This window comes from Ambystoma mexicanum, chromosome 2q, assembly GCF_040938575.1.
Source record: "Ambystoma mexicanum isolate Mex_15411 chromosome 2q, UKY_AmexF1_1, whole genome shotgun sequence".
Lineage (NCBI taxonomy): Eukaryota > Metazoa > Chordata > Amphibia > Caudata > Ambystomatidae > Ambystoma > Ambystoma mexicanum.
Genome location: NC_090924.1, coordinates 841,501,569 through 841,520,145, shown reverse-complemented (window position 1 = coordinate 841,520,145; position 18,577 = coordinate 841,501,569). Strand labels below are relative to the sequence as shown.

The 18,577-nt window shown below is 45.4% G+C and overlaps 1 protein-coding gene across 2 annotated transcripts in view; it reads right to left on the bottom strand.

Annotated features, from left to right (window-relative positions):
* Positions 1-18,577, bottom strand: part of KIF5B (kinesin family member 5B) — a 1,711,571-nt gene that overhangs the window by 696,011 nt on the left and 996,983 nt on the right. For both annotated transcript variants that reach the window (XM_069648059.1, XM_069648058.1), the window contains exon 17: positions 50-167. In XM_069648059.1, the coding sequence (XP_069504160.1) occupies positions 50-167 (118 nt within the window). The remainder of the gene's footprint in view (positions 1-49; positions 168-18,577) is intronic.

The following is an 18,577-nucleotide window of genomic DNA, read 5'->3' as shown; positions in this document are numbered from 1 at the left end:
GGACTTCTGTAAACAAAAATCAACCAAAGGATTAAGCCATAACTCATACCCTGTGCTCTTAGTTTGACAAGTTCTTCATTGAGAGAATCCACAGATTCTTCCAGCTGCCTTTTCTTCTGCTCCACATTTTGAAGATATTCAGTCAGTGATTTGATCTTTGCTTCATGCTTTTAAAGAAAGTAGGGTGAACAACTAATGATTAGAATGTTCTGCCATGTTCAATCAGGACATTCACAGCAGGTAACAAAACGTAATATGTTCAAGAAAAAGAACAAAGAAGAATATTGAACGTTTCCAATGTAGTTTAACTTTTGTAAGAACCAAGAAGTTACCATAGCTTAAAGCAATTCTTTAAGCCCTGCTCTTTATACAAGGTACCCCCAAATTAATCTCTGCATTGACAAGAGAAAAAACACTGTTAGGCAGAGCTTGTATGTAGTACTCTTTGGGACCACTACACACAACTAAGTCTACAGGTGTAAGCAAAACCAACCTTTGGTATAAGTCTGTACCACACAGTTTTTTGGTAGGGAGCTGAGCAGCCAGGCTTATCTCAAGAGGGAATGTGAGCTTGTAAGGGTGTTACACAGAGACTTACAATGACAAGTATTCAGATAGACACTTATACTCAAATTTTCTTGGTAAAACACTTATTAATTTATTACACAAACATTTGTAAAGCATTCACTAAAGGAGGCAACCAATATCACACAAAATGTATACTACAATACTAATTACTAAGCAGTTGAGCTCCCTTGAAGTAGGAGCAAAATAGCATTGAAGTAGGAGCAAAAAGGCATAAATTAATAAAACGAATATTACAGTTACTCTAAACAGTGCAAATAGTTTGAGTTCACCAGAGGAGTTGATTCAATGCAATAGGTCCTGGCTCCGAGAGACTCTTCTTACCTCTGACCTGAATTTGTGCTTTTGCCTTTCCTCCAGGAAAGGGTTAATTTACTTTACATTGGAGATTTTAACAAGTACTTATCAGTTTATGAATTATGTTAACATTTGTTTTATACCTCTATCTAATCCTTTACACCCAAACTCAGTATTGCACTAAATGTAGCAGCTATCAATCAATGTCCAGTGTCCTAGCTATTTAAGTCACCTGAGGGTGTAGCAGGTGACTGCCATTGTTAGGGAGAATTCTTTGTAAAGGCTAATTTCCCAAACCTAGTGAGTCCCCCAGCAGCTTTGCTGGATTTTTGGGGTTTACTTTTTTCTCCTGCTAAGAGTGAGACTCTTTTACTCCCACTCTTAGACATGATTTGAGGTGTTCCTTTATCTTTCCATGTGTTTTATGGGCTATGGGGCCTTTTTCTCCATAGGGTCTCATGTGTTTTTGATGTGGGTTACACAGCACCCTCCGTGCCGTAACCCAGGGGTGTCGTAGCGACCCCCCCAAAATAGACTCCATACCCTGGGACTGACTACTGTCTCCCAGGGCATGTAAAGTCACCATTGGCTTTACTAGTCCCAAATTATGAACAGAAACCAGTACAAACCATCATATTGTGGACGTACTGGTCGGGGGTCTGTTGTTCGAGGGGACACGTCTCAGTCCCCCCTGATCGAGTTTTGGCTGGTGGCAGTGGATACTACTTTTTATATTCGACCGCGAATATATCTCTATGGGATTTTCCCATTGTTCGAGGCTACCAACTTTAATTATTTAATTCTTATAGCCTCAAACATACCGCCGGTTTATTTATTTAATGTTAATTCACCGGTTGGTATTTTTTGCCAGAACTCGATTCTAAAATGGCGTTCGTGTTCTCTTCTGTGACTCCAACCCAAGTCGAGCCCTTTGTTCCACTTTTTGGCGGGCTTCTCCACAGAAGCCCCCAAAAGTGGTGCCACTCTGTTTGGGTACCACAGGGGGTGTGGGAGGGAGTTTAGGCACCCTGGACTGAGTTGCCTTGGCAACTCAAGTCCCACTCTTGTGTGATTGGCCCAAGTGGTGAACCGGCCGGCTGAATGTTGGGGGTTTGGCTGCATAAAAGCAGGGCTTTGAGAACTGGAACTTCAGAAGTCGCACAGGACCTAAGAATCCGAGGAGGGAGATGCTGAGCCGACCTGCAACGACACCACCGGTGGAGCCCTGCTGAACTGTCTCACCACTTTTCTTGACGACAGAGGAGATCTCCAGTCCGGAGAGTCTTCTTCCTTTGACTGGTGGGGATAACCAGTTTTGCCTTCTTTTCACCTTCCTGGAGCATCTCGTGGCCGCCTTGCCCGTGCCAAGCACCCCGGCAACCGGAATACCACGGCTTACCACTACCGCAAAGAGAAGGGTAGTACCTTTTAACCAAACGAACTCCGCGGCTGGTTTCTTCCCTGGCAGTGCAACGACCTTCATCTTTCCTCCACGGCGAGACCTCCTCTTCCTCTGGACGAAACACCGACTTGCACCCGCTGCCAGGAACAACAGCCCCCGCTGGAGCTTCCTTCACACTTAAGGTACTGTGTCCCGCCTGGCTTCCCTTGCAACAGATCGTTCGGGGTGACAGTAAAGCCTCGACTTTCTAACCTGGGCTGGTCTGGGACAACCTAGCTAACTTTTCCTGACTTTTCCTGACTTTAATTTCATCCTTTGTGTGCAAACAATCTACAAGACTCTTTGGGCATAAACCCACTGTGTGAACCTGGACTCCTTCTGCTTGCTCTCTCCAAGAGCTGGGCCTTGCAATTGACTTCCTTGCTCTCCAGTAGAACTCTGCCTATCCTGCCTTACTGTGGTATTGAAATTTGTGTGCTTCCATAACTCTGCCTTTTTCCCTCCCTTTTTAATAACTTGTTAGAGTGCCATCTTATGTTAAGCGCTCACCTCTGTCTGAAAATAAGTGGCGTTTCTCACTAGGACTGGTCTAATAAGTAATTAGGGTTGCATATATATAATAGTGACTGTGTGCTGAATTTGCTTTTCTCTTTAGGCTAGTGTGTCTTTAAATAAATCATTATATACTTTTACACCAAAGCTCTGGTCAGTGTTTGCTTGTGCTACTGTATCTCTGTACCTATTGTGTATACTCTGCATACTGCCTAACTCTCTTGAGAGAAGTCTGACTGCTCAGCCACAGCTACCAAGTGAATCTGTGTGGTGCAGACTGCTACCAAGTGGGTTTACTGCCAAACACCTGTAGCAGACTGCTACCAAGTGGGTTTACTGCCAAACACCTGTAGTCTTAAATCTTTTGCAGTGGTCCCTAAGGGAACTGTACAGGTTTCTGCCTAACAGCCATCCCCAATGGGTATCATCTGATTTAGAGAAACCGAGTGTGTTTTGAAGTATACTTTAAGCGTTACATGTTTTGCTCCCTTCTGAAGAAGGCTTATATAACTCACTGTTATATAAATTAATATTTGTTTAATCAAGAAACCTTGAGTACAAGTGTTTATTTGAATAACTGTCAATGTGAAACTCTGTGTTACAACCTTACAGCTCACACTGACCCCTCTTGAGATCAGCCTGGCTGCTCAGCCACACTGCCAACCTATGTAGTACAGACTTATATCAAAGGTTGGGTTCCCTATTGCCAGGAGGACAAGGTTGCTGTAGTCTCCCAAAGGGTACTGTGTTAGGCAAGGATTGTATGCAGTACCCTTGGGGTGCACTACAACAACCCTGATCCCCTGGCAATGGGAACCCAACCTTTGGTATAAGCTTGTACTACACAGGATGTAAGCGTGCTGAGCAGCCACGCTTATCTCAAGGGGGGTCAATGTGAGCTGTAGGGGAGTTACACAGAGATTCACAGTGACAAGTATTCAAATAAACACTTACACACAAGGTTTCTTGAATAAACAATTATTAAATGTATCAGTCAGTTAGAATAAGCCTTCTTCAGAAGGGAGCAATATAAAAGCAACACACAAATACACTTCAAAACTGCACACTCTTAGTTTCTAAATCAGTAAGGACCCTTTTGGGATGGCCCACCGTCACAACCTACACCCTCAGGTGACTTTAATAGCTAGAGTGCGGAGGACATTAATATCTTACTGTTGCATTTAGAATACTCTTGGAACTTGGTCAAAGGAAAAGGTTATTAGAACAAACAAGTGATCACAAATATTCTTAAGCAGGCAAATACTTTTGGATCCCCTAAGCAGAGTCATTCAGTAGATCAGGTTAAGCCAAAGTCAATGGGCAAAAAAGTCTTAAATGGGCTGAAGCACTTCTGGTAGGTAAGTAAGAAAAGTCTTTGCACAATGTTCTAGACGGTGTCCGGTCAAAGGGTCGACTACAAAGGATCGACACCAAAGGACCGAAAACAAAAGGATGGAATTTTTTTCTTAAATTACATTTTTTTGGGGGGGGGTTTCGTTTGGGGAAAAAAGTGTTTTTTTACGACAAAAAACAGGGGCTGGGGGGAACCCCCCCCCCCAAAAAAAATGTAGACAAAAATAAAAAATGTTTTGATCCTTTTGTTTTCGGTCCTTTGGTGTCGACCCTTTGACCATTCGATCCTTTAGTTGTCGATCCTTTGACCTATAACCGTTCTAGACGTCTTTGAAGAAAAGAAGAATCAATGTAGGGCCACAAGCTGTTTAGGCTTGTGAGTAGTAGAAGATGAAAGCAACTCTACAATGACAGGTAAGTTCTCGCAGACTTTACAGTACCTTTGTATTGAAGAAAAAGTGCAGCAGATGACTCCTGTTCTTGTGCAGCTCTGCAGATCTCACTGTTCCAGGACCTCAGTCATGGGGACAAGAGGGAGGACTTTGGGGGACTCGTGCACTGCAATGGGACGGTCACCGCTCACAACCGGCAATCTTTCCACCAAGTGCCACTTCAGTGTTTCAGCTCCTCGTAACTACCGCAAATAGCAACATTGCGATTTCTGGCGGTTGAGATGGACTTTCCTTGCTTCTGGGGTCCCGTATTTTGTTTAGGCAACTCAGGTTCGCTCAATCCTGCTTCCTGGGAGTCCGGAGGATCTTCCTGGAGCTCGAGGCCAACTTAAAAGCAACGCACACAATCTGGTGTTCCTCTCCCTGGCGGTTCGGTTTCCAGCAGCAACTCCTTGAAAATGCAACCAACTCTGAGAAAATGTCCAGGTGGCTTACTTTGGAGTTGATTGGTCCCACCAACTCAAGGGGAGAAGTCGTCTCCCTAATATACTGCACAAAACCTTGCCCAATACTGGTGGCAGGTGGGGAGGATCTATTGTAGAGTTGTTACATTGAGTGTTTGTTTTACTTTTGTTCAACTAAAAACATTTACAAGGCTAAGCTCCACTAGAACAGCAATTGTAACATGGCTAGTATGGATAACTTCAAGCAGGAAGCCCTGCTCATTCTAACAGTAGAACAACTGAAAGAAATGTGAAGGTCAGGAATCTCCCTGTTGAAGGAAAGACAAATGAATTGATTACAAGGTTGTAGATCACCAAAGCAAAGGTTGGATAGTGGGCCTGTAACTCCTACTAATCCATAAAATGTGGAAATTGATAATGAGGATGATAATTCAGAGTTTAACTCTAATGTCTTAGAAGAGTCAGAGGAGAAGGAGGAGCCCCAGAATAGGAGCCCCTCTTTGCCTCAGCAGGCCCTTTTTCCTCAACCTATATCCACTGGGACCCCACAAGGTCCATCACTGAGTCCAGAATATCTGTCTCTTGAGAAAATTAGATTACAATTGGAATTTAAAAGGTTGCAAGCTCAAGCTGAAGTCAAGGACATCAAACTCAGGAAATTGGAAATGCAACATGCTCTTGAAATGAAAAGATCGCCTCTTGAAAATGTTTCCCTCCCAGAGTCCTGTAGGTCTTCCAGTCCCAAGAAGCCTTGCCTGCCCAAAGAAGCAGTGAGTATCTATGATGTGAAACTTGATATCTTGGATTGGTTTGGTGCTTTTGAAAACAATTATGGAGTTCAGGGTCTCACAGGGAATCAGTTGATTCCTTGGCTTTTGTCTAGGCTCCCCCAGGTTACAACTGATGCTGTAATGGAGGTGGGATAACTTGAAAGATTTGAGTATGAGAATGTGAAGCTGGCTTTGATAGCCAGATTTGGGGAAACTCGTTCCCAGTACCTTAAGAGGTTCAGGACCCTCAAAAAGACTGATGGTACCCCTTGGGCTACCTGGGTGTGTGAATGTTTGAAACAGTTAGATGGATGGGTTAAGGGGTACAGAGTAACCTCCTTTGAAGGAATGATCAATCTGTGTAGTACAGACTTATTCCAAAGGTTGGGTTCCTATTGCCAGGAGGTCAAGGTTGTTGTAGTGCATCCAAATGGTACTGCTCAAAATCTTGCCTAACACTTCACATGAAACTTTGAGATTAATGTAGGTACAACGTGGTTGTGTGCGCAAAACCACCTTGTCTTTGTGAATAGTCACGAAGGGATATTGAACTGAAAGGGACTTCAGTTCGAAAACCCTCCTTATTGAAGTAATGGCCACTAGAAAAGGCAGTCTTATAGGTGATGCCTTAAGTCTAGCCTTGTGCATGGGCTCAAAACGAGGCCCCATCAATCTGGTAAGGACATCATTTAAGTCCCATCCTGGAGTTGTGTGGGAAATAGAGGGATGAGGTCTCTTTATCCCTTCCTTGAAGACTTAATGACAGGAATCTTCCACCATGAAACCTTGCTCTGTGATGTGGTGTACGCAGAGAGAGCGGAGAGGTGGGCCTTTAGGGAATCGATAACAAATCCCGAGTCTAATAGGTGTGTTAGATAAAGGACGAGATCTTTAGGGGTGCAGTCAATGGGATTGACGTTCTTGGTATTACACCAGATAACAAAGCACTGTTGGAGTAGCAGTGTCTGGTGTTGGGTTTTCGTGCTTCCCCAAGTATGTCCATGCATGTTTGAAGAAAATTGAAGGTGCCCAAACTCTGACTTCAGGAGCCAAGCAGCTAAGTTGATTGTTTGAGGGCATGGATGCAGTGTCTCTCCCTGGTCCCGAGACAGCATGTTTTACAGACATGGCAGCTTCCTGGTAGGGGAGACTGACATTGACATGAAATGGGAGAAACATGGCTGTCGGGCCCACATTGGAGCCACCAGGATCATTGTGACTTGTTACTGATGCGGTTTCATGTCATATTTCCGCATTTTAAAGGCCGAATGTTAGGACTGATTTTCTGTACTCTGGCCTGGGGGACAGATGTATAGAAGGCCAACCTATAGAGTGACAGACAACTCTGGGAGCTGTAGCCAAACCAGTACGAGGTAGCAGTGACAAGAGGTCTAGGATAAATCTCAAGAGGTGGTTAGCTTGTAAAGGGTACACAATGAGTACACATAATGGGAGTCACAAATTACACTTAGACAGTATGTATAAAAATACAGTTATTAATTTATGGCCAACACCACTTTGGAAAATGACTACTAACAGGTAGACCTATCAGACAACACTAATAACAGAATACATATATACAGTCACTAGAGTAGGGCATAATACAGATCAAACCCCTGCAAAAGAAAGTGTAGATTAGTTTATGCACTACAGGTCCACAGAGAATTAACCCCACCTACAAAAGTCCTTCCCTACGTTCTCTGGGGCATTATGCCCAAAAGTTCAGGAAAAGTTCAGAGACAGTTTGTAACGCTGGATAAAAGTGAAGGTAGGGTCTCTGGGGTCCAGTGAACGATTCCAAAGGATTAGAGAACAAGTTATTCTAACTAACCAATGTGTCCCCAACTTTTGGAAGGCTTGTGCGAGCAAGCAATGGCAGAGCCAAAGTATTGTAAAAGTTTTAGAAAAGTTAGCAAAACTTTCAGAGGGAGGGCCAGGTAAGAACCACTGTAACTCACCCCCGTACTCAGATTCTACACAGGACTTGTTAGGTCTATGGCAGGTCAGAAGGCACTTTTCCCACCGTCAGCCTCAGTCTTTGATTCGCAGGGGTTGCAGGTTAGAGCAGCTCTCCGGTCGTTGTCTTTAGCTGGTGCAAGGACTCTCGGATGAAGAATGCAGTAAAACACGATGGAGGACCCCTCACTGGACTAGACTAGACTCAGGTAAGCCGTTTCGGACGGTGGTCACCGCAGCACGGCGGCGCAAAGGGACTCACTTGTCGCGGTCAGACTTCCCCCCCTTCTATCTCGGATCCCCTTGAGGCTAGGAATCCGACATTTCGCTGAGGTAAGTCTTGTAGGACAAGCTGAGGATCCCCCAAGTTCCAGGCCTCAATGTGGAACGGCAATGTCTGCAGCACAGTAGCCCAATCTCAGAGCTGGTCAGCCACAGGACAATCCTGGGGCACTTTCAAAAGCTCTTCTTCGCAGGGTACCAAGCAGACTTCAGAAATGGATGTTCGCTCCACTCCACGGGTCGCAGCTCCATCACAGGACTTCTGAAGGTCAATAGCAAGACAGGGCTCTTTGAAGACAGCAGCAGAAGGTGATGGCCAGGCATCCTTCAGACGGTCTCCGGTCTCCTCATGGGTCTCACAGCTGGACAGGAGTCTTGGCTTCTTTAGGTTTATCCAGGATCTCTCTAGAGTGCGTGCTGGGGTCCTCTTCTTATCCTAAAAGTCTATTAAGAGCAGAAACTCCCACTAGCCAATAGCAGAACTAGATCTGCATACAATCAGGACCACTGGCAACACTCATGCATAACATTCAGACACACTGAAACTAGTCTGTGTATTGGGACCAGACAGTCCCAGCCCTCCAGTAGCCCGCAACGCATTTCCTGGCCTCACAGACCAGGAAGAAGGCTAAAAAACAAGATGGCCAAAGGACAAGCGAAAAACCTTCTGGCATGGCCATGTTTCGTCACTAGCCACAATTAGTAGCCAAACGTAGTAAACGCAGTAGGCAAAAAATGAAAAGCACCAAAAAAAGGGTAAAAAGTAACTAATGCCACAAGTTTGTCCATTTAGCACATCTAGAGTAACCAAACATCCTCTAGTGTTAGTCTAGGGCCGAAAAGAATTGTGTACTGCATTGTTAGATGCATTGTACAATGTTAAAAGTTAACACTAGTGATAACAAGTTTCTAAAAGTAGCAACTAAGTCACACAGTACGGACAGCCTAAAGTACATGTCAGTTTCCCCATAACAGATGAGCAAAAGACAGCATAGTGAAGGTTAAGGCTTCACTGCACTAAAAAGTACAGGTCAGGATAAAAAATAAAAGCAAAATGTTTGGGGGTCCCTAAAAGTGGAAGTTTTCAGCCGTTTTTGTGTTGGCTTTAAAATGCCAAAATATGACATATAACCCCCTCCCCTTTATGCACCCCCACAATCTCCCCCTAGTTTTTTTCTAAATTGGGGGTTTAACACCCAAATGCCTTTTCCCCACCCACCACCCCCTTCCGAGCACAACACACACACACACACAGCCCCACATTCCCTTATCCGACACTCCTGCCCCGTCAGCCCCTGCGCGCATTTGTGCACTCGTGTACATCGCAGGGGCAGGACAGTTCGATTTAGAAAGACCGTGCGGTCACAGAGCGATTTTTCTAAATTGCTAATTTTCTTTTTTCTTTAAAAAAAAATAAAAAATGTGTTTTGACCCAATAGCATGGGCACATCTTGTACACTATCCTGTTAAGAAAGGGAATCGAGGGGGGAAAAGCGTAGGCAAATCTACCGGGCCATGTTATCCAGAGACTGTTCCCTTTGAAGAGATGCTGTGGGTACCTGAATGTGTAATATGGGCATTGGGTGTTCTCCAGAGTTGCGAAGAAGTTGATCTCTGGGAAGCGCCATTCTGCGACGACGTCGAGTAGAATGTGCTTGTGTAACTGCCATTCGTGGTCTACGGGTAAGGGGAAGTCTCTGTTGAGCATGTCTGGCAGAAGATTGGGTTCCCCTGGAACATGTTGTGAGAGGAGGAACCTGTCGTGTTCGAGTGCCCACTTCCAGATGTTCTGGAACAGTCTGGATAGCCCTAGCGAGTGAGTGCCCCCTGTTTGTTCAGGTAGTACGTGGCCGTGCTACTGTCTGAGGACCAGAACTGTCTTTACCTGAAGGTGTGTCTGGAAGGCGTTTAGGGCTTTGGACACTGCAAGCAGTTCCAACATGTTGGTGTGATTGGATGCTACTGATCGGGACCACACGCCATGCACAGTCTGTTGAAGGAGGTGAGCCCTCTACCGAGACAGATGCGTCCGTGGGGAGTGTGGCTTCTATTGCGGGAGTGGTAAAGGTTTTCCCTTGACAACCACTACAAAGACTGAACAAGGGCTGTCGAGACAACCACTAGATCGTCCCACTGGCCGCTGGCCTGCCACCATGGTCTTGAGATCCACTCCTGCATGGGGCGCATGCACAGACGAGCGCGAGGAACTAGGAAGACACGGGAAGCCATCATCCTCAGCCGGCCGCATGGCCCTGCGAACGGTTACCCGGTGACAGGCTACATAGTGAGGGATCTGGAACAGCATGTATTAGACCCTCTGTTAGGCAGAAACATGTGCAGTTCCCTTAGGGACCACTGCAAAAGATTTAAGACTACAGGTGTTAGCAGTAAACCCACTTGGTAGCAGTCTGTACCACCCAGATTTACCTGGTAGCTGTGGCTGAGCAGTCAGACTTCCCTCAAGAAGAGTTGGGCAGTATGCAAAGTATACTCAATAGGCATTCAGATACAATAATACAAGCAAACACTGACCAGAGCTTTGGTATCAAAGTATATAATTATTTATTTATAAACACGCAGTTGAAACACTCCAGCACTCTTATTGTAAAATATTCTAAACACAGTTACTATTATGATATATATACCCCTTTTTCCCTTATTAGTAAATCACAGTAAGACACCACTTATTTCCATACAGAGGTGAGCGCTTAACTAGATTGCACTATACTAAGGTTGTGAAAAAGGGAGGGAAAAAGACAGAATAGGCAGGATTACACCACTCTACGATTCAGGAACACTATTAGCAAGGCAGAGAGCAATAAAGTCACTGGTGAGCCAAAGTCCAAAGGCTGGGCCCACTCTTAGAGAGAGCAGAGCACAAATGCGCCCAAGATCATACAGTTACACTAGGCTTAGAAAGTCTTAGAGAGGGTTCAGTGAAGAGTAGAGAGGCTTAGAAAAGTTTAGCCAGGGTGTCCCAGGCTAACCCAGGTTCGAAAGCCGGGGGCTAAATCTACCCCGTACAGTCGGTTGCAAGGGAAGCCAGGCGGGACACAGTACCTTAAGTGGGAAGGATCCTCCAGCGGTGGCAGTTGTTCCTGGTAGTGGTTGCAAGTTGCGGCGTCGTCCAGGGGAAGAGAGGACCTCGACGTGGAGGAAAGATGCAGGTCGTTGCACTACCAGGGCAGAAACCAGCCGCAGAGTTTTCCGGTAAAATGTGGTACCTTTATCTCGCGGTCGTGGTAAAACGTGGTATCCCGGTTGCCGGGGTGCTTAGCACGGGCAAGGCGGCCACAAAATACGTCGGGAAAGTGAAAAGACGGTGAAACTGGTTATCCCCCCCACCAGTCAAAGGAAGAAGACTCTCCGGCGGGAGATCTCCTCTGTCGTTGGGAAAAGTGGTGAGACGGTCCAGCAGGGCTCCACCGGTCGTGGTGTCGTGGCAGGTCGGCTCAGCTTCTCCCTCGTCGGATTCTTAGGTCCTGTGTCGACTTCTGAAGTTCCAGTCCCCAAAGCCCTGCTTTTATGCAGCAAACCCCCATTCACTCAGCCTAGCTGTCACTCAAACATGCTAAGTGGTGAGCCGGACGGCTCACCACTTGGGCCAATCAGGACAGAGTGCGACTTGAGTTGCCTAGGCAACTCAGTCCAGGGTACCTAAATTCCCCTCCACCCCTCCTAAGTACCCCAGACATAGTGGCACCACTCTGGAGGGCTTCTGTGGAGAAAGTAAAAGACCTCATAGCCCATTAAACACATCTAGATTCAAAGCAACACACTCAAATCATGTCCAAGAGTGAGGGTAAAAGAGTCTCACTCTTGGCAGGAGAAAAAATAAACCCCAAAAATCCAGCAAAGCTGCTGGGGGACTCACTAGGTTAGGAAATTCAGCCTAAACAGAGAATTCTCCCCAACACCCTCTCATTGGAGGGGAAGACAAGCCCGTCATCCGTCTGAATCAGGGCCCCCAGAAATTGTTTGAATTGGCTGGGAACTAGACATTCTTCATTTTTATGTTTATTACATTTTTATAATGCGCTACACGCCCAAAGACCTCAGAGGGCAACATAAAACAACACAAACATACAATACAAAAAACTAAGGGGAAAGGAACAAAGCAGAGTCCATAAACAGCAAAGTCAGTAATACATTGGAGCAGCAAAGTCAACAACTAACTTATTACATGAAACTCTCAATATTTCATCTATGGACAAAAAGGATGGCAGATTACTTTTGCCACACCCCACCGGTACACAGTTCCTGTTATACTGGGTACACATCATTGAGCAATCTTAATCCTTCGACAGATCCTGAGGTCTGATACTCTTACAGCTTCTGGCACAGTCTTCTGGCGTAACCACGCCGACACCTTATTCCTCAAGGCACCCCCAGATTCATGTCCTGCTGGTATCTCTACATTGGTGATATGAAATTTCTGTGATCCATCACAGTCTTCCTCACGGTGTCATCAGCGATTAGGGGCATGACGTTTTTACCAATGTGCACACTCTTAGGGAGGCCATAGTTCGGGTCAGTAATATTTTGCCAGACATGGTGTACAGAGACTTGAGCCAAATATGCTGTTACATCCTGCAAAAGGCAATGTGAGTACTTGCAATTGCTATTGTGAGAAACCTGAAGGTGTCTCACCCACTAGGCCTCGGGGATCGGTCATCCAGGTGGCCAGGACACGGCCATCGCTTTTGGATCCAGTTCCTTGGGTTGGACCAGTGCGGGAGGATCACCTGGGTGAGGGTTCTTCGGGGAGTAGGACACCAGAGGGTGAGACGCACACGGTATCCCCTTCCCTGTAACACCTTTACCCCACCCTACCCGGTAGGTATTTACAACTCAACCTCACCACCTTTTACAACACGAACACTTTCTCACAGACAGCCCGCTATGAGAGAAAACGAGCTAACACCCAAGTCGTATACCTGACGTGTCCCAATATAAGGGTCAGGCAAGGTCAGGCAATTACTGACCATCACAAATACCTGACTTCCATTACACTTCCCCACAAGCAGCAACATTGTATGGTAAGCGCTGAAGGAAACAGTGTTTGAAATGCATCTGATAACCAACGCGAGTAAAATTGAACAACAGATGAGTGGTTGAACTCTGAAACCAAGATACAATACGTTTGACAGAGCGGTCCGGCACTGCGTGCATGCCCTTTCAAAGATCTTTGTAAGGTATCCAACTGAGAGGTGGCAAAAGTGAACGCGTGGCAAAGGATTGTGAATCGAAGTGGTCCTGCAATGGGTCAAGCAAAATCCTGTGCACAATCGAAAGTCTTCGATGTTGATACAGTAAAGAAAGTAGAGACTATAGATAAAGTTGGTCCAAGCTCGAACGAGGAAGCTCAATTGAAAGCTTTGGGTTAAAGCAAGTTTGTGTTAAAGTGAATTAAATTGGTCCGAGCCTGGCAGAGAGACTGATTGAACATTGTGTTAAAACAGATTTGAGCCCGGCTGAGGGGGATCCGGGGTTGTCAGGGCTGGCAGGTGTAGATGGCCTGTGGTAGTTCATAGAATAGGTGGGTGTTTTGAATCTATTCATTAGGTTAAGCATTAAAGGCTTCCCAAGCTAAGATGGTGGAATGCAAGGCTGATCTGATTGGTTGGGAGATCAATAGCCTGGGGTACTTGGCTTGTGCTCAGGGTTCTAAACTGCCTTTCATCTAGAGAAATTCAGAGACAGGTTGTGTGATTTATGGTCCCTTAATATAGGCCCAATCCAGAGTCCTGAAAACCCTCCAAAGAGTGATTTCCATAGAAGACCACAGGTGGGAGCGTTTCAATTTTAAATCAAATGCTTGAGAAAACATTAAAACTAAAAAGTAGCTGTTCATTCTGAAAATTTGAGAAGGAAAGAACAGTATATTCAATTTAAGAAAACATGCTGAGGTTGTCCTTGCAAGCAGCAGAACTGTTTATCTTCATAGCGTAATGTAAATAAGTTGAAGTTTAATGTTTTAAATAAGCGCGTTATGCCAAAGACATTAATCGCAGGTTTCAGAAGTGTGAGCAGCGTGTGATATTTCAGTTGTATTGGACACAGCAACTATTTCTGAAGAAGTCGCCAACGTGATTCTGTTTACACGCGAGGCACGAGTTAAATAACTCTAAAGGGGCGTGGCAGTGTTTGTAACTAAAGCAAGTCGGCGTTGTATTGAAGGCGCACGGTTTATCGCAGGCATTTCCATCCGCGTGTCCTTATCACGTTGTGTTACAGGCACGCGGTAGATCGCAAGCGGTTTCATGCGCGAGTCCTTATCCTTTACATCAATGTGGAGTGGCTTCGGTGAATCAACAGCACGCATGTCATTATGCGCGGAGCTTACTTTGCAAAGGCGCAGTACCAGTAAAGACACAATGGCGGCATTTAATTTAGGACCTACAGTAGCAACAACCCATCCCAAGGAATTCATTTCAACTCAAATGCTTGTAATATCCCATTAAAAGAACCTTCATAGAAACAGAAACTGGACTATGCTCTTCTTAAGGGAGCTACAAACGAAGACAATTCTGAATGCTTCTGACATTGTAGTGTTCAATTTATGAGAAAGAACAGTACATGGAAAAACATGCTACAGATTACCTAAAGCAAGAAAGGAAAATACTTTATTTATAGCCTACCATTGCAAGTTTCAAAAGGTGTTATTGTTTCCTGCCTACAATTGCTAGTTAAATAAAGAACATTGCTTTCAGTCAATAGTAGTAATTCTTGAAAAGACTAACTCCAGTTTTCAACCGCATCTGGGGAAAATACATTTTTTCTTTAAAGTAATAGAAAAAGAAAGCAAAAAGTAATTACTCAAATTGTTTCTGGAGGAGACTAGTAATAGAACTCTTGTTGCCTCAACTATTCTTAACTGAGTATTTCAAGGGCAGTCATTTTAGAAGGTGTTCAGCTAGTCAATACTATGCCCCTAAGCTAATAGCAGAGGCATAACAAGTAACAGATTGTTTAGCTACAGATAGTATTCTTACACTCTTGGTTTACACTGAACATATATAACCTGGTGCATTTGTTCCACTACAGATACCAGAGACAGGCCAGAAGGTTGGGAGTCTGCAGTATCTAGTTTGTTATTTTATCCACTACCCCTTTCCCTTCCTTGGGGTTTTCGACTCAGCTGTGAATACAGGGCTGAGCAGGGAACTCCTGGTGAGGGTCTGTGGGATCAGCATCGGCTCTTGCAGATTCCAGCAAGCCAGTCCTGACAGGCGTGAACCGAGATTGGAAAGAAATTCGATAAATGGAAATCCTACAAGCATTGTGTTAAAGGGGATCTGAGCCTTGCTGAGGGGGATCCATGGTGAATAGTCAATCACCTGAGAAACGGAGTACGTGTGAAATCCTAAGAGGAAAGGAACTAGTTTGTTTGTCACATCAGGCCCTCTGAAGGAAGAGACTTTGAAAGGCAAAGACACTTGGGTACAGAAGGCCCTGATGCTAATGTTTGAACTGCACCCTCATGCTGGAGAATCCAGAGACAGTGCTAAGCTTGAGTGTGCTGCCTTGTCTCGTGCTGAAAACGTGGGAAAAGGAGGCCAACGGCCTGAATATCCATACATATCATTTCTTGAACACTTCTTTCTTTTTACATAACATGGTTTCCCACACTATTTGTATTTAGAGGTAAGGATTGGCAATAGGTTTATTATTATAGGCCCTTTTATTTTCACAAGACGCCACTGGGGCTATGTTATTGTTTGATGGTCGTAGCTTGCTCCCATGTTTCGATTTATTATTAGATACGCATTTTCAAACCCTTTTTGAAGTTCAATAAACGCCCTTTAACTGTGGTCACTTGTGTCTGTCTTACCGTTGATGGCATGCCTTCCTTACACTGTCCAATTATGATGGAAGTAATTAATGATAGGGCTTGCAGGTTGGGTTGCCTTTTTGGCTGTTTCACGAGATTATCATCCAGGAATTGTATCATAGTCCTTGATTCAAGAATCGTCTGACTGGCATTCTTAATATTTCTGCCCTTGCCGTTCACTAAGGGTTGGTTGGTGCCTTTGAGGTCCAGATGATTCAATTCACATTAGCTTGTTTGAGAACTCTGGTTTATTACATTTTGAGACTACCGATTTCTCCTGTCCAAGAAGTAGTCCCATTGCCAAATCTATCTACTTTTCAGGCTTACATTTTAGTGTAAGCTTATCCATAATATCTACCAAAGCACCAAAGTCTGAAATGTTTATATTGATTGAGTTCACAAATTATGCGTTCCTTTTATTTGCAGCCATTGCATGGAGCTAATCTGATCTTGTGAGTGAGTGTTCGCTTCTTTCCCTCCGCCGTTCCTAATGAGAACTGAGGGGATGGGCCCACATTGATCATCTCTAAACTTTCGGTTATTGATTGAGCAAGAGTCATTTCAACATTTATCTGTGGGTGCATCAAAAGGTAGTCAGATGGCATTACGGCAACAAAACATTGGACACTGCTTTTCACTAGCTTATTCTTTGGGGACACTCTGCCTCTACGGATTCATTAATCAGTTCCATTGGTAGTTCCCCATTAGTTGAAGTGACCTGGAGACAGCCAAGATCATCTTCCTCAGTAAGAGAACTTGTTTTCATATCCTGCAATCGCTGCTAAAAGTTCAACAAGTCGACCATTTTTGGAGTGAGAAGTCATACAAATGGTTGCTGGCAGCATTGACATTTTAATGGCTTTAGCACTAGTAGTAGGCATCATGCTCAGCCCAGGTCAGCAAGCCAACTAACTTGTGTAAAGAGTGTTTCCCCATTACAAAAATAAAAGAATGTCCTAGGCAATCACATATAAAACAGCCCCCAGCACTTCTGGCACATCTGGATCTAGATCCTAAACCAGGCTGACAAGGCCTGGAGGTATTACAACCCATAAGCCACAGAGCATGCGCTGCCTCTAATTCACTCTCACCATGCATCGAGTGCAGACCTGGTCAGAAAGGCCGTACGACTCCTGGTCTCGGTGCACCCCAGAGAGCAGAGAGTGTGAATTCCTCCCCCTTTCTTTTTCCACGGACTTCAAGAGGCAGTAAGAAGGAAGCCACAAAACACCACAAGGAAACTACAAGACGCCATCCTTTTCTCATCTCTGCGTACCTCAGGAAGTGTCAGGGCTGGATTGGAAAGTACAGAGGAAAGCACCCAACTGCGTCAAGCCGAGCTGCACCTGCTTCCAACGCAATGAAGTTAAAAGGATCCTAGCTTTAAGGATTTGAGGGGCATGATTTCTTCTCATTGATGGAGAATCCTAGGTTAAATACGAGATCTACTGTCCTCATGGTATTCTCCATGCATGTTCAGTACGAGTTCCCTGTTATGAGCCAGTCGTCGAGGGATATATGGGAATGGACTGCCTGCGCAGGTGAGGCGCTGCTACCGCTTGTACCTTTGTAAACACCCTTGGGGCTGAGGCAATGCCGAAGGGGAGAACCTTGGACTGATAGAGCGTGCATTCCATCATGAACCTGAGGTACTTTCTGTGCACTGGCAACATTGAAATATGAAAGTATGCATCTTTCATGTCCAATGTGGCCATGGAGCTGGCGCGTTGTACAAAGGGTTTAGCCGAGATCTGGTTAAGCGACTTGCATGTCACGTGCTCATTTTGAGCAGTCTCCAGGGCTTCGGCAACCGCTTTCCCGAAGAGGTTGGCCTCCTCCACTGGCTTGTTGATTAAGGAAGCCGGAGTCTCTGGCTTGAGCCCTGAGTTTTTCGACCAGGCATGGCGTTTGAGCAGCGTTCCCTGGGCAAGGGTACGCCCTGCAGTCTCGGCAGAGCCCAGAGTGTTCTTGAGGATATTCTGGGAGATATGTCTGCCTTCAGCGACCACTGCCAACAGGCGGGCGGGAGTAGTTTAGGGGACACCCTGAAGTCTGTCCTGAACAAGGCCCCATTGAACGTCACTATAGCTTGCAAGGAGTGTGGTGTTGTTGGCAATCCTGATGGAATACGTCACAGAGGTGGTAACATGCTTGCCAAAGGCGTACAATTTTTTGCAGTCCTTGTCAGGCGATTCTGATGAGCACAGCTGTACCCCTGGCCTCTTGCGAGTAGTGGTGACAACCAAGGAGTCCGGAATAGTGTGGCCCCTAATGTAGAGTGGGTTCACCGCAGGTGTGAGAGATGGTGCAAATGATGATGGGACCAGGCGCTTCTTGATGGCGTTCAGCAAGGGGATGGCTTGGCTGAATGGTATCTTTTCCTTAACAAGATCTTCCATGAAGTCCGAATCAAGGGTGGCTTCATGTGTGATGATCTTGAAGTGGTCAGCAGCCTTCTTCAGGAGGGTGTTCAACATCATCTGGTCGTCTATAGGCGACGAGTCTCCAGGTAGAAAGGCAGTAGGCGCATCCAGAAATAGGTTATCAGTGTAATGTGGTGTGGTGTGCCACGTGCCCTGGTCACCCGCAGGGTATCAGTCCGTGCCTAGTTAGTTGAGATCCTGGTCAACCTGGCCATGGTTCGGAACATAAGAAACATCCTGGCTAGGATCATCCGGGTCATCCCCAAA